Source organism: Ctenocephalides felis, unplaced genomic scaffold (assembly GCF_003426905.1).
Source record: "Ctenocephalides felis isolate EL2017-DRISC unplaced genomic scaffold, ASM342690v1 CF-g0.4_SCAFFOLD_01886, whole genome shotgun sequence".
Taxonomy (NCBI): Eukaryota; Metazoa; Arthropoda; class Insecta; order Siphonaptera; family Pulicidae; genus Ctenocephalides; species Ctenocephalides felis.
In genome coordinates, this window is record NW_020538040.1 from 143,267,151 (window position 1) to 143,281,423 (window position 14,273).

At 30.0% G+C, this 14,273-nt stretch overlaps 1 protein-coding gene across 2 annotated transcripts in view; it reads left to right on the plus strand.

Moving 5' to 3' along the window:
• The window catches only part of LOC113376714 (paired box protein Pax-6-like), a 127,040-nt gene extending 113,316 nt beyond the window's left edge, over positions 1–13,724 (plus strand). For both annotated transcript variants that reach the window (XM_026616735.1, XM_026616736.1), the window contains 5 exons: positions 10,780–10,950; positions 11,091–11,173; positions 11,311–11,546; positions 12,674–12,981; positions 13,512–13,724. In XM_026616735.1, coding sequence (XP_026472520.1) covers positions 10,780–10,950; positions 11,091–11,173; positions 11,311–11,546; positions 12,674–12,981; positions 13,512–13,600 — 887 coding nt within the window. In that variant the 3' untranslated portion in view covers positions 13,601–13,724. The remainder of the gene's footprint in view (positions 1–10,779; positions 10,951–11,090; positions 11,174–11,310; positions 11,547–12,673; positions 12,982–13,511) is intronic.
• Positions 13,725–14,273: the final 549 nt, after the last annotated feature.

Here is a 14,273-nt window from a genome sequence, read left to right on the forward strand (position 1 = left end):
AAAGATAATTATATCCATTTACAGTTAATAGAAACATTTGTAGTTTGATAATCACATTAGAAATAATATGTATAACTATAATTTTTAGCATAATTATCGAATTTCCATAAAGATACATCATCAATATATAATTTTCTCGATATTTGTCGACAGATGGACGAGAAATTATATAGTGTTATTAATCGTAATTGCTAACTATATAAATATATATATATATATATATATATATATATATATATTAAATGTTTAATATGAACAAAACAGCACTCAGATTTGTTTAACACAACTTTATTTTATGATTACAGACGTTTCGAGACCATGGTGTGTCTCATCTTCAGTGTAATTTCAAAAACTTTTGAAATTACACTGAAGATGAGACACACCATGGTCTCGAAACGTCTGTAATCATAAAATAAAGTTGTGTTAAACAAATCTGAGTGCTGTTTTGTTCATATTAAACATTTAATATTCGTTCCACTCATATCATAAAATTCTATAATATATATATATATATATATATATATATATATATATATATGTATGTATATATATACAAGGCTTTAGTCGTGTACTATGTGAATTGCATATGAAGGCAATAAAAGCGTAGAGGGCTAAAACCAAATTTGTTCTACTCAATAGAATCGATTCATTTATAATTAATGACTTCTGACGATGAGTAAACTCATTTTATGCTGAATCTTTGCACGTTGTCTAAAGTTTAGCAAAGTTTATTGTAATAAATTTTGTAACCATGCTGATTTGGCATTAAAAGCCTTTAATCTAATTAGAGAATACTCGAACGTAATATAAGGGTCTTAAAGGTGAAAATTTGTATATATTATCAAAATAATTCAATTATATTTAAGGTATAAACTATTTATTTCTTACAAAAAACGCTTATAAAAGGTCTTACCAAAAACAAATAACACTAGGTGTAAATGGCATTTTGCTTTAAGGCAAGTTGCAATAACTTTCAGATTTTTGAGAGTTATCGACTTATTGTGAATACAACTTTAATATTTAAAATCAAACCACCTATTGTAGATCTATGATATTATTAGTTTATAGCAATTAATTACAAAGAAACGGCCTGGTTGATCTTATAAGAAAATAATGAGCATAATTCACAATTACAACATAGATAAAAAAAATTCTCGGCAGATCGTTTCGCAAAACTAAGCAAAATGAGTATAGAGTATTATCAAGTGACTTTTAAATTTTTGAAATCGGTATAGCTGTTTTTGAAAAAAATGTAGACAAAGAACCACATTTTGGCTTTTATGCACACATACCTTTTTCAATTTTGATATCAAATGATTCATTATAAATTAAAATGTCGAGAAAACATAAAAACAGCAATTTAAATTCTCTGGAAAAAACATCAACCTATTCTTTGGCAAAATAAAAATCTACAACGTACAAAAACTTAATTTTGATATTGAATTAATGAAAAATATCCCAAATCACTAACTATTATCTGGATTGTAAGCTAAGTTATGCAGGTGATTTTTTTCACAACCGAGTTCAAGCCTTCTACAATTTTGTTATATAAAATAATAAAATAATAAAATAATAAAATAATAAATAAATTAATGGTCTCACATTCAAAAATGCGAAAAATTCGGAATATTCGTAGTTTTGTAATAAAATAATGCCTTTATTTTTTTCTGATGACTGCAGCATTATCATAAATATTAGTTAGGTAATATTGGACATTTTGTATCCAATTAATTATTGTAATGAGCAATTAACACTACTGACATGTATGAGTCATGATCAATTTCCAAAACACAAAAATTTTGAATTTCATCCACTTGACTATAAAATTTTCCTTACAAACCGTCATTTGGATCAAAAGTCATTTTGGATTTTTATCCTTATATATTTTTTCTCGTGTCGATCGTGTCGTATTGTTGAGTCCAATTTCGATATAAAAGACGTCTCACGGCGCGGCGCCTAGATCAATATAAGAAGCACAGAGGACATTACGCATAAAGAGGGTCCCTCAAAAACACCCAGTAGAGGAACTTCCTTCTTTGACGTCAGAAGAGATAGACATACAGTAGTTTATGAGTTGGAGAATAATTCACAGACTAACTTATTTTGAGCGCCTTGACAAAATAATAGATTGCAACACGGCAAGAAAACAAAAAAATCTTCTTAAATTTAAAGATTACATTATGATTAGTTGTTGCTCTTATAACTGTGGAGGTGTAAATGTTATTAAGCCGGTTCATAAACATAAATTCTGTATGGTAAAGACCCACCGCCATTTTCTCAAAAACAAACAATGTATGGAATTTTTGAACAATACTAATTTAACACGTTGCCGCAAATAGCCGTCCGATCTTTAGCAATATGTAGGCAAACAACGGCCTAATAATTAATAATTAATAATATAATAATATTTAATAATTTTCACTTCCAAACATACAAAAACTACTTACACTCGATTTCATCTGGCAATCATAAACAATTTAAAAAAAGTGTGTTTCTAAGCACGATCGTCAAATTTAAAAGTATGCGGCAACGTGTTAAAGTAGACAAAAGATGTATAATGTGGCCAAGATTTTTTTTCGTTTTTTTTTTGGTATTAAGCTCTTTTATTCAGTTTAACCTGAATATAAATTTTCAGTTTTTTATTGTTTTGTGTGATTACAGTAGTTTACTTTGGACATGGACATCGAATCGGAACAAATTAGAATAACATGTAATATAGAGTTTTCTAAACAAATAATTTATAATACATTTTTATATAGTTGGAAATTATTGATTACGATTTATCACATTTCCACAGTTTTATAAAATTAAAAGACTGGTTTAAAAAACTATTCCCGTATTTATTTCGGTTCCAATTCAGCAGAAATTGGCAATAAACTATGCCGGAGGAACGAGTAAAGTACCTACGATCCGTGGGCCGCTTGCATTTCGCCAGAAAATAGAAAAAAAACTGCAATTTTAATTTTTTTTTTCAATACGTTAGTCAATTTTTTTATCAGAAATTATTTTTAGTTCCGGCTCGACAACACGATTAATTAAAATCAAGTGGGTTTTCAAAGTTGTATAGCAATTGCAAGCAAAATACTGATCACTTAACCGATCTTACAAAAATCAATCATCTTAACATCTTATCAAATTTGAATTGGTTTTCAAAAACGTTCTTGTAAATACTGAAGATTTAAGAATATGGTACATTTCATTTTACAAGAAGTCGTATGTGATTGCTTTAACACGTGATCCATTTGCAGCCATAAAACGCACACCACTTTCATAAAACGTCGGAGACTAAAAGCCGAAAGAACGACGAGCAATTTTCTGTCTGTACAACGACTTTCGCTATAAAAAGCATGGAAACGAAATCTTGTGACTCAACTTTAAAGAAAGTGTTTGTAGTAAATTATAACAAAATAAAGTTCATCATATAATGTACAATATTTACTTCCAATGTTGCCATATTGTCAATAAATGTTATTAACACATTCACAACTGCGCACGCATATGATGCGTGAGACCGTTTTCAATAGCAGGGTGAAGAACGGAACAGATAAAATGTTTAAATTGAAATTTTATACTGTAATTATTTTAAACAGAAAACCTGTCCTATTTCTCCTAATTTGGTACATTTTTTTTTAATTTCGAGGTAATATATTCAGATATAGTTTTATTTAATAAGGTTAGCAGTGAATGTGTTAATTATTCACACACACATACTTTTTCTAAATTTGACTTGACACGTCGAGAAAGCATAAAATTAGCAAATCGGCTTTTTTGACGAAAACATAAACTTCTCCTTCGGGAAGCTAAAAATATCGTCTACCTATTGATAATTGGCTGCATACAAAAACCATGCATGTATTAATAATAATATATTATTATAATACTATTAAGGAAAAAATCAGTTCAAAGGAGATTAGGTTCTCTAAGTTTGTCTACCCCAGCCGATATAACTGCTATGCATACACATTACACAGTCATGCGCGAATAAATTTTATAATAAAATTCCTCAAGAATCCGTTATCCTTGCTAGGAACGAGCAGGCGGCGGAGCAAGCTGATTCTTCGCAAAATGTTCACATAACGAGAACTTTGTTTGTTAGAAAGTCTAAGGCATAAAGAAAATCGCCCGATATGAGATTAAAACTTTTCCGTAGAAATATTTTTAGTGTCAGCCGGGTGAATTCTTGAAATTTCTATGCAGCGCCTTTGATATTAGCCTGTTTTTATTAAATTATTTATTCTTCTTTGTTATTTTAACTTTTTAGATAAAATAGAAACAAAATATTAATTGATTTATTATTTGACATGTTTTATTTAACATTTATACATTTAAAAATTTATTAAAAAGTAATTAGAGTAAAAAAAGAAAGAAAGTGTAAAAGTAAAAATGACCAGGTAACAAATTTTTGAAAAACGGCGAAAAAAACACATTTTTCCAATGATGAATTGCCTGAAGTTACGCTGAATATAGTTAGACAGTTGTTTGTTTGATATGTTATTTGTTGTGATATAATTGTTTGATTTGGTTTTTACAATATAATATTATTATTACAATATAATATTTTTTATATCTGTAATTGTATAAATTAAATTAATTTATTAATTTTTATTCATCTATTCATATTTATATTAATTTTATTTCATCTATTACAAAAGTATTTCGTTCAAGTGTCAACTGTAATCAGAAAACTAGAAGTTAAGCAACTATAGAGTTAGAATGATCTTCTAGTTTTAGGAAATACACAATTTTCAAAAAAAAAACAAGATTTAAATAAATAAATAAATCTTTGCAAGTTACTTTAACGCTACAGATAAATATATACCTACACTTACAATCAGCATGACTTCAAACTAAATAACTAAACGGATTTGGTAACCTTCTTGGTAGAGATCGGCCCGGCCGTTTATTCGTAATTAAGTTCAACAAACAACCTAAAATAATATAGGCTTACAGAAACCTGTCACTATTATAAAAAGTCATTAAAGTTTACAATAATGGTCCGTGTCGAAATTTCAGAATCGTCACATCAATATTAGTGCTTATGTTGGTAATTGACATATATCGAAATTTTTTGTTTGTTTTTACAACTTTTTTTAAGGCAAAAATGCCATGTATACCAAGCTAATTTAAATCCTAAAGCACATTGCTAAAGAAACATGAATCTGCAATTTCACATAACTATAAGCATATAACTGTCTTAAATCTTTTAGTATCGTGTTTATAAATCATATCACACTTCTCCACAATTCTAAACACAAACTACAAAAACTTTCTTTATCTGAACTCAATGGTAATAAATGCATAAGGAAAGGATGACACCCTTGACGATTTTTTTCTTCGCAATCACTTTCACCAATCAGCATTGAGAGTTTCCGCATATTCATCTAAGGGTTTCGTTCCTTGTACTCTCAATTTTTTTCGGCAGGGTTCTTTCCGTACCATCCTAACCAAAATACTTCTATTATTTGATTATCATGAAAGTTGACTGCATCTTGAATGCTCTACGTTACGTGAAAGTGAAGTATAATACTGCAACACTATTAAAAAGTATATATTCGAAAAATATCGATAGAATTAATTTTATTTATTTAATCAGATCTTTATTTTCAAAATGTGCAGTGTAAGGTTGCTCAAGTCACCCCATAAAATTCATTCTGAAGTAGATGAATTATTATTTAGTTAGACCTTTATTGATAAATACTGACTTTCATTAATAAATTAATGAAATTTCATGTTTTTTTTAAAGTGTTCAGTGGTATGATTAGAGCACCTAGTCGCCTTAGTCGTTCCTCCTACAGTCTTAGTCGTACCTGCAACTACTAACCTATAGATCAAAGTCGACCATAATTACCAAAATAATATCTAAAATGAATAATAATCTCAATAAGTAACTGATGTAATAAAACGTGTTTACGTATACATAATAACCGTTATTATTTACGCCCACTTGTTATTTTCCATTTCGAGCAAAAATCTTTCAATAATGAATTTATCCAATATATCTTCGTATTTATCAAGGCAAAAATCATTACGCTCTTTATTAAACCGGTGCCTGGACAAATTCTACCATTTAAATATGCCTTAATACTGCATAATAAGTAATATACATAAACATTTATAAGGAAAAACAATCTGAATTTATAACAGGGTTATTTACAGAGATATAACTGTAAATAACCTTGATCTGGTATTTAGTCAGAAATATCATCAGCAGAGTTGAAATAACTATTAATTTACCTTATCTTTTGTAAAGTTTTTTAATTTAACTTCATTTACTATTTTATTTGCTTTTTTATTTTTTACATCTATGCCGGGGTAAAGGTTCTTTTTACCTCACCTAGATGTAAGCTTTTATGAAGGTTATAAAAAAAACGGTTGTATTTAACCTAAAATAATAGTACATCTTTTAAATCAATTAAATAACATATACCTAAAACTTATATCAAGGTCTCTTAAACTAAACCACAGTGCTCACAACCAAAAAAACGAAAACTAAAATGCTCTTGTTATGGATTTTCAAACATTGCCGTTTATCTCCTGTTAGCGCGGTCGTAAGAAGATGATACATATTTTGCCTCTTACTTTCAAATGTTAAAAAATTCTATTATGGGCGCAAGCCTGATGTCAGGCAGCAGTGACAACGATTTTCACTTGAAAATAGAGATAGCAATATGTTTCCTGGTGAAAATAGCCCTTGCCCGGCATTGCTGCACCAATAAAAAGTCAGCCCTATTAGATTAATTCTAATAACAAAAATCATCAAATATGGATGGATTACCCATTGGGTTACCATCTAAAAATACGAAGTAAGGAGAAGTTTCAGCCCAATAGCTCATAGGACGTAAGGTTCTGATTGCTGTTAAAAAATATAATAAAAAACAATTAACTGCGCAAATCAACGGTACGATATAACTTCTATTATATATTTATGTTCAATTAAAATATCGATTAATTTCGCTTATTTCCAGCTTGGCTATATTTTTATTTCTGGGTTCTGAAGTAGGTGGAGTGTCGCAGTTAAAGATACGTCGTTGCGATATAGTGTGTCGGGTGTCGTGAGAAGATATTTATTCGGGGAGCTTTATCTGCGGAATCATTTATTTAATGAACTGTCTCGCTCTCGGCACCCCGTACCGTGTTTTCGCAGCGTGTTTGCCAGTTATGCGTCTTTTCTCACCTTAGACTTTTTCATGGAGACCGTGATGATTTCTTAAATTAATAGTCAATATGATTGATATTGGATATTTATTTATAAATATCGGTGTTCGCAGTATAAAATTGAATGACGCATAGGGTGGGGCACAAAGGTCCACTTTGACTTTCCGTAATCATACTGTCTAAACCAAGTCAACTATGTCACAACACATGACATCTATCAAACAGCCAACTATCTATGTTCAATAAAATTACCAATTAATTACTGATTGTAGAAATATGATTTTTTTACTATTTTTCAAAATTTGTCATCTGTCTCTTTTTCAGCTGGGGCAGTTTCAGTGTCATATTCATAATGAAATAATAGCTTCGTTATTTAACTAATGCGAAATACATATTTCATGGACGCATTTTTTACAAATATCATTATATATATATATATATATATATATATATATAGGGTGGTTCTTAATAAGGATATTTTCGAATTTTCTTGCTTCCAAGGGCTCAAATGGTTCCAAATTGATATAAAATAATTCTCTGAAAGTTTTAGCTCTTAATATTAACTTTCAGATAGTGCGTAATTTAATCAAACTTTGTATGGAAATAGCATGGAAAAAAAATTGAAAATTAAAAACAATTTTTTTCAGGAAATTTGAAAATGTCCATATTAAGGACTACCCTAATATATATATATATATATATATATATATATATATATACAGTATTATTATACTGCGTATAACCTTGATCTGGTATTTTGTCAGAAATATTCATCAGCAGAGTTGGAATATAACTATTTATTGACTTATGGTATTACCCCATAGGGTAAGTTATGGTGATCGCAAAAAATTGTAAATGAATTTTTTTGCATATATTTACGTTTTAAAGGTTTCTGAACATTTTGGCATATACCTTAAAAAATGTATATACGTGTATGTGTGTGTGTATTTGGACAAAAAGTTTTGTAAACGAATTTCTAAACACGGATCAACTGATTTAAATAATTAAAACAACATTCGATTTGTATTGACTAGGAGATTGCTGATTAGTTTTTGGCAAAGGCAGAACGAAACGTTTCGAAGATACGGGGTCAAAGTTGCAAAAAAATGGTTCTTCAGTTTTGGAAATAACGGAGCGTCCGATTTGAATGAATTAAAAAACATTTTATGTATTTGCATTAACGACATGATCGACTTGGAGATCTAATAAAAACATTTTTTGTATCAGCTTTAGTTTGGAACTTTGAAAGAAGTTGCCGAAACCAGGTCCATTCTAGGTCGTCACGGAAAAGAACTTTTCACAGTGTCAACTAATGTCCCAATTAAGGGTCTTGTAGTTTTGTATGTACGATATGTCTATATCTCATTAAAATAACATTTTGAATTGTATTACTATTTTGTACTTTCATTCTTTATATATCATATATATCATATCTTGAAAACTAAAGTTCATAGAAAAAAACCAATTATTGTCATTAATGTCATTTTTGAAATTAGCACCCCAAATATACTTAAAAACAGCATTAAAATCGTTTGCACCATTTTCTTTGTTGGCCTGTGTAATAATTAAAAATTATACTATCAAATTATCATATATGTATATTATAGAGAATTTAATGATAAGAACAAAGTTTGTTTACATTTTATGGGTTCCGTACCAATGCCCATCTGTTAGACTGCAACGAGGCGTTTACGCGCTTCGATATTTCGTCTTTACGCAGTTAACGCAGCGCGATTACTTTGATAAAAAGTTTAAAATTTTCAAAAATTTAATTATTTCGAAGTTTTAACAAAATTTTGAATTTTCTTTAAAAACCTTAATTGTTGGTATGGAAAGTTCGAGCAATTTGCCTTAAGGCACGATGCCATGCACCACTAGTTAAACTTATTTTACATTTTAAATTACTATTTTTTTTATTGTTTACACCTTGCCAGTGTAAAAGTTTAGGTAGTCCATTTTACTCCAACGGCATGTAAGCTATTCTAGAGGTTATATAAAAAACTGTTGAGTCTAGCTTGAAAATACCAAAACATCATAGAACAATTAAATAACGTATACTTAAAAATTATTAAAAATCGCCATTCTAATTTTTATGCGTCTTTTAAATATCGCATAACAACAATCAAAATAGAAGTCGTCAGTCATATTTTTTTTTAAAAAAAAATGCTCAAAATATAACACCGACGGTGTTTGTATGTATGTGCGCGCGATTGTACAGGACAGAGGACGCAGCACGTGCCGGTGTATTGCGCGTGCGGGCGTAGTTGTGCCCTTATCATAGGTTTCTGGCTGAACGCTTTCTAACACTGAATCTACAGTAGAGAGATATTTCTCTACCCTCCCCCAACTGGTCGACCGAACAGACCTATTCGGAGAGCGGCTACGAAGCCGGCCATACTGTTCAGATAGATACCAGATATCGTTCTAGATCGTCGGGACGAGATTTGAGAAACACTATACGACGAATGTTATCAGAAATTATACCGACTTGCATTGTAATTGATATCTCGTATGTTATGATGTATTTATTATACATTTATTATGAATTTTATAAGTTTGCACATTGGTATTTGTTAGCTTACTTACATTCATACAAGCACACAGACTAAGGATATTTATTTAAATCTGATGTTATTATTAGGGTCATGTTATTAGGGTCAATCCTGTGTTGGTAGGTCAGGATGTGTCAAATATGGAAAATATCGATTTTGAAAGTAAATATAAATTGTAAAGCATATGTCTCAGACTTCGACTGAATGATCACCTCCAGTTCCTGCCGCAAAGAGGATTAAAATGAAAATCACGTGTTTATAGTTTGTGGTTAACTATTCCGTTAATTTGATATTTTGTTCAGATAATATTAATTATCTATTCTTATTTTTTTTCAATAAGTATTATATATTGAATCTAGTATTCTAACATACTTATATTGCGTACTACAACATAACTTCTATGAACTAATTATAATGAATCAGTGTTGCATTTCATGTATATATATACACTCACATCACTTTGCCTCGGGATTTGCAGCGATTACATAGCCTCCAGTCTGTGCAAAAATACCTAAAAAAATTTTTCCACAGTTTTGCAAAAAAACTCTCATTATTTTTCTTATATATATATATATATATATAAATATATATATAATGTTGAAGGTGTTTAAATTTGATGTTGATATATATGATTAATTTATTAGAGGGCGTAACATCAAGTAAAAAATTGATAAAGTACAGATTTTTGAAACATCTTTATTTTTCCATGCATTTCGACGTAAAATTCGCTTGTTTATTGAATTTGTAAGAACATTTTATAAAAAAGTAATCACTGGCCCTTGGTGCTTTGTTCCAATTATTAACTATTCCCAAGTTATGTCTTGTTCATATATATATATATATATATATATATATATATATATATATATATATGAATTGAATTATAAAAAAATTAAAATAAACTTTCTACATTCGACGCATTGGCTGTTTTATTCAATGCAATATGTTTCAACGTCGAACAAAAAATCCTTAAGACATATATATATATATATATATATATATATATATATATAAATATATATGCCGTGTACAGTCATATGTTAATTAAAATTAAACCCATAATTTTTTTTAGTGACTGATTTGGATAGTGGACAGTATTCCGATGAAACAGGCTCAGGCGATAATTCTAACGCTGGATCTGTTATAGGACAAGACGATGACCAGGCACGATTACGATTAAAACGAAAATTACAAAGAAACCGTACTTCATTCACAAACGAACAGATCGATAGCTTAGAAAAGGGTACTTCTCAACTAATCTAGATATATTATGCTCAATTTTTCAACTAATCTAGATATATTATGCTTAATTTTTTATCAATTTGTAAATATATTTATTTTAATTCGTATGCAAAATTTTATATTGTTAATTTTGCAATTTAGAGTTTGAAAGAACACACTACCCGGACGTCTTCGCAAGAGAACGATTGGCGGCGAAAATCATTTTACCGGAAGCGCGAATTCAGGTAATCTTTAAAATTTATTTACAAAATACATTACATTTCAATTGTCGTAAATAAAATAAGACCAAGAGTCTTATAAATAATTCAGTATTTAATTAGGAAGTACTTCATAGATCTTTATACCATATTCTAATTTTTAGGTGTGGTTTTCCAATCGTCGAGCGAAATGGCGTCGCGAAGAGAAACTTCGTAACCAGCGTAGACCTGGAACAGCGGGTGAAGGTGATTTAAGCGCAGTCGGCAACGGCAGTAGCAGCGCAAATCAACCTGCTATTACAACGCCATTGCCTGTTGGTTCTCCGCCACGTCTCAATTTGCATAATGTTGGATTTTCTAACAATATGTATCCTACGATTCCGCTTACTGATACCTACAGGTACCATATTATATTCTGTAAAAGAAATTTCAATAGAGTGGGGAGGGGCACGAAGGTTCAATTTGACTCTCAGTACTCATACTGTCTAAAACAAACTAACTACATCACAACAACTAACACGTAACAAATAAATATTCATCGAACTATGATCAGTATAATTTCCAATGGATTTGTAATTAAAGTAATAATATAATTATAGTAACATGTATTTAGTTATTTTCTTAAAATTTGTCACCAGTTCTTTTTTACCACCAGTCAAATAAATACAATTTCTTATAGTAAATTTTAAAAAGATTTTACAAAATAATACCTAAATTTTTCAATCAATGTGAAATAAAAATTTCATGAGCACATTTTTTACAAAGACTACACAGTATATCTATTATATAAAAATAAATCGGGTTTTCCTTCCTGACGATATAACTTCAGAACGCACGAACCGATTTCGACGATTTTGTATTCGTTCGAAAGGTCTCGGACTCCATGAGGTTTATAGCAAAGAAAATTTAAGAAAGATTTCAACGGAAAAGCGGAATACACTTTTTCTTTTTTTACATATAGCGTTATCTCTGATACTTAGCACGTACTACAAACTAATATTTTTTGTTTGACTGTTACTCATTTGTTTGACAGCTACTTATTGTTCTCTGCTCAGTTAATTTTATGTGACAAACCGGCATTGTGCTCACTGTGAAATTGTGCAAAAAAGTAAAAAAAATAAGTTATTTGTTTTCAAACATTTCAATTGGAAACCATCAAATCAATCACGTGTATTGTGCAAATTTTCATTCAATTTTAACAGCAGGCAATTTTTTTTCATCTTTTAATCATCAAACAAAATGTTACATAATATGAAACCATCTGGTGGTGAAACGGAGTTCGCCCGGTTTGCTAGTATTATATAATTTTGATGTAGTATTTTGTGAGAAATATTAGTCAGAAGAAATGGAATATCTATTAATTTAATTTATCTTTTGTAAAATTGTTTTTTCTTTAAACTTAAATTACTTTCTTATTTTCTATTTTCTTATATAACCTAGATCTGGTATTTTATGAAAAATTTTAATCAGCAGAAATGGCATATCTGTTAATTTAATTTATTAATTATACTAACTCTATATTTTCAGTACAATGTCATCAATGTCTGGCTTTGCGCATCCGGGAAACGCTATGAGTAACGCAGCGGCAGCCGGGTTGAATGTGCCGGTAACCGGCAGCACTTCTATGAGTGGTGCTTCTTGTGGCTTGCAGCAGCGGCCTGATTCTGCACCCACTTATCACCACACTTTACCACGTCCCACGACGGGATACGAAACTCACCATCATCACCACCATCATCTGGGTTATGCCAACAGAGCGCCACATGCGACTGTGTCCTCCGGGCAAGGTTATCAGATGAACCAGTACGCTCAGAATGGAGCGCCTCCCTCCACCGGTGAGTTTTTCTCGGACATGTGGGGCGTCCAGTGGCGGTTATAGCGTAATGAATACGCCAGTAGCGTTGGAAACCTCTCTTACTTCGTATGACGCGATATTAAACGACTAACGGAGTTTTTATTTGCTTTAACGATGGTTGCTTTTATGTACGAGTACAGCGGCAAAGATCTATGCATAAAAATTTATATACGCTGATCTGGTCAAACGGCCTTGCATTATAGGAGTAGCTCTGATAATCATATACTTACAATATTTTTGCTGTAGTTTTTACTTTTAAACTAAATTCTAATATCTGGGCGTAAAATAGTTATATAATACTGAAACTCAATTTGCTATAAAAATACATTTAACAATTCATAATACCTTCACAAAATTGGCATTGTGTTGTTTTAATGTTTAATCTACTCGTTTCAATTCCGCTTTATTTAAATAAAATTATATATTTTTAATTGCTTGATTTTGAGATTATAACTATTTGAACTAATTCAAACCCTGAGGTGTGTATATAAAGCCATGAAATGTCTAAAGGTCTGATATCGCCTGGTGTGTCCGTGCCGATAGCCGTCCCAAGGCAACACCCAGAATTGAGCGTGCAGTATTGGCCACGTCTACAGTGATGTAAAACACCACAACTATCAAAATGGAATTGATCAGTTACACGTAATATAAATACTTACGTATTTAGATACGTAATTAATTACTTGAAAACCTTATGCTTCAGAATTTTTCTTTATAAAACTTTTTACAACATTCATATAAAATTGCAAAATTTGAGTACTGACAAAACTTGCGAGTGAAACTGTATTTATGTTTTCTCAGTATTTTTATTAAGTTATTAAATAATGTATGTAAATAATGTGCCATCATTAGACTTAAAAGATTATTAAAAAAATATGACAAGTTATACTAGTTCGTTTTTTCTCTAAAGAAAAACGTACCATCCTACATATATACTAGTTCAATTTGTGTGAAAATCAAAGGAAGTATTTAACTTTATTTTATTCTCTTGTAAGGTACAGTAATTATATTATATTTATAAAATACCTAGAAACGTACTAGAAAACGTCCACGATTCGGAGCTTTTGTACGTCTATAAAAATTTGATTATTAGTATAAAGGTTCATGCACATTTTTGTTGTTTATAATCGATACTAGCAATATTTTCCCAAATGTGAGTTATATTCTACGCATATATATATATATATATATATAATATATATATATATATATATATATATAATATAATGAATTGTCTATCATTGTTTATATGTAAAATAATCTTTATCATTA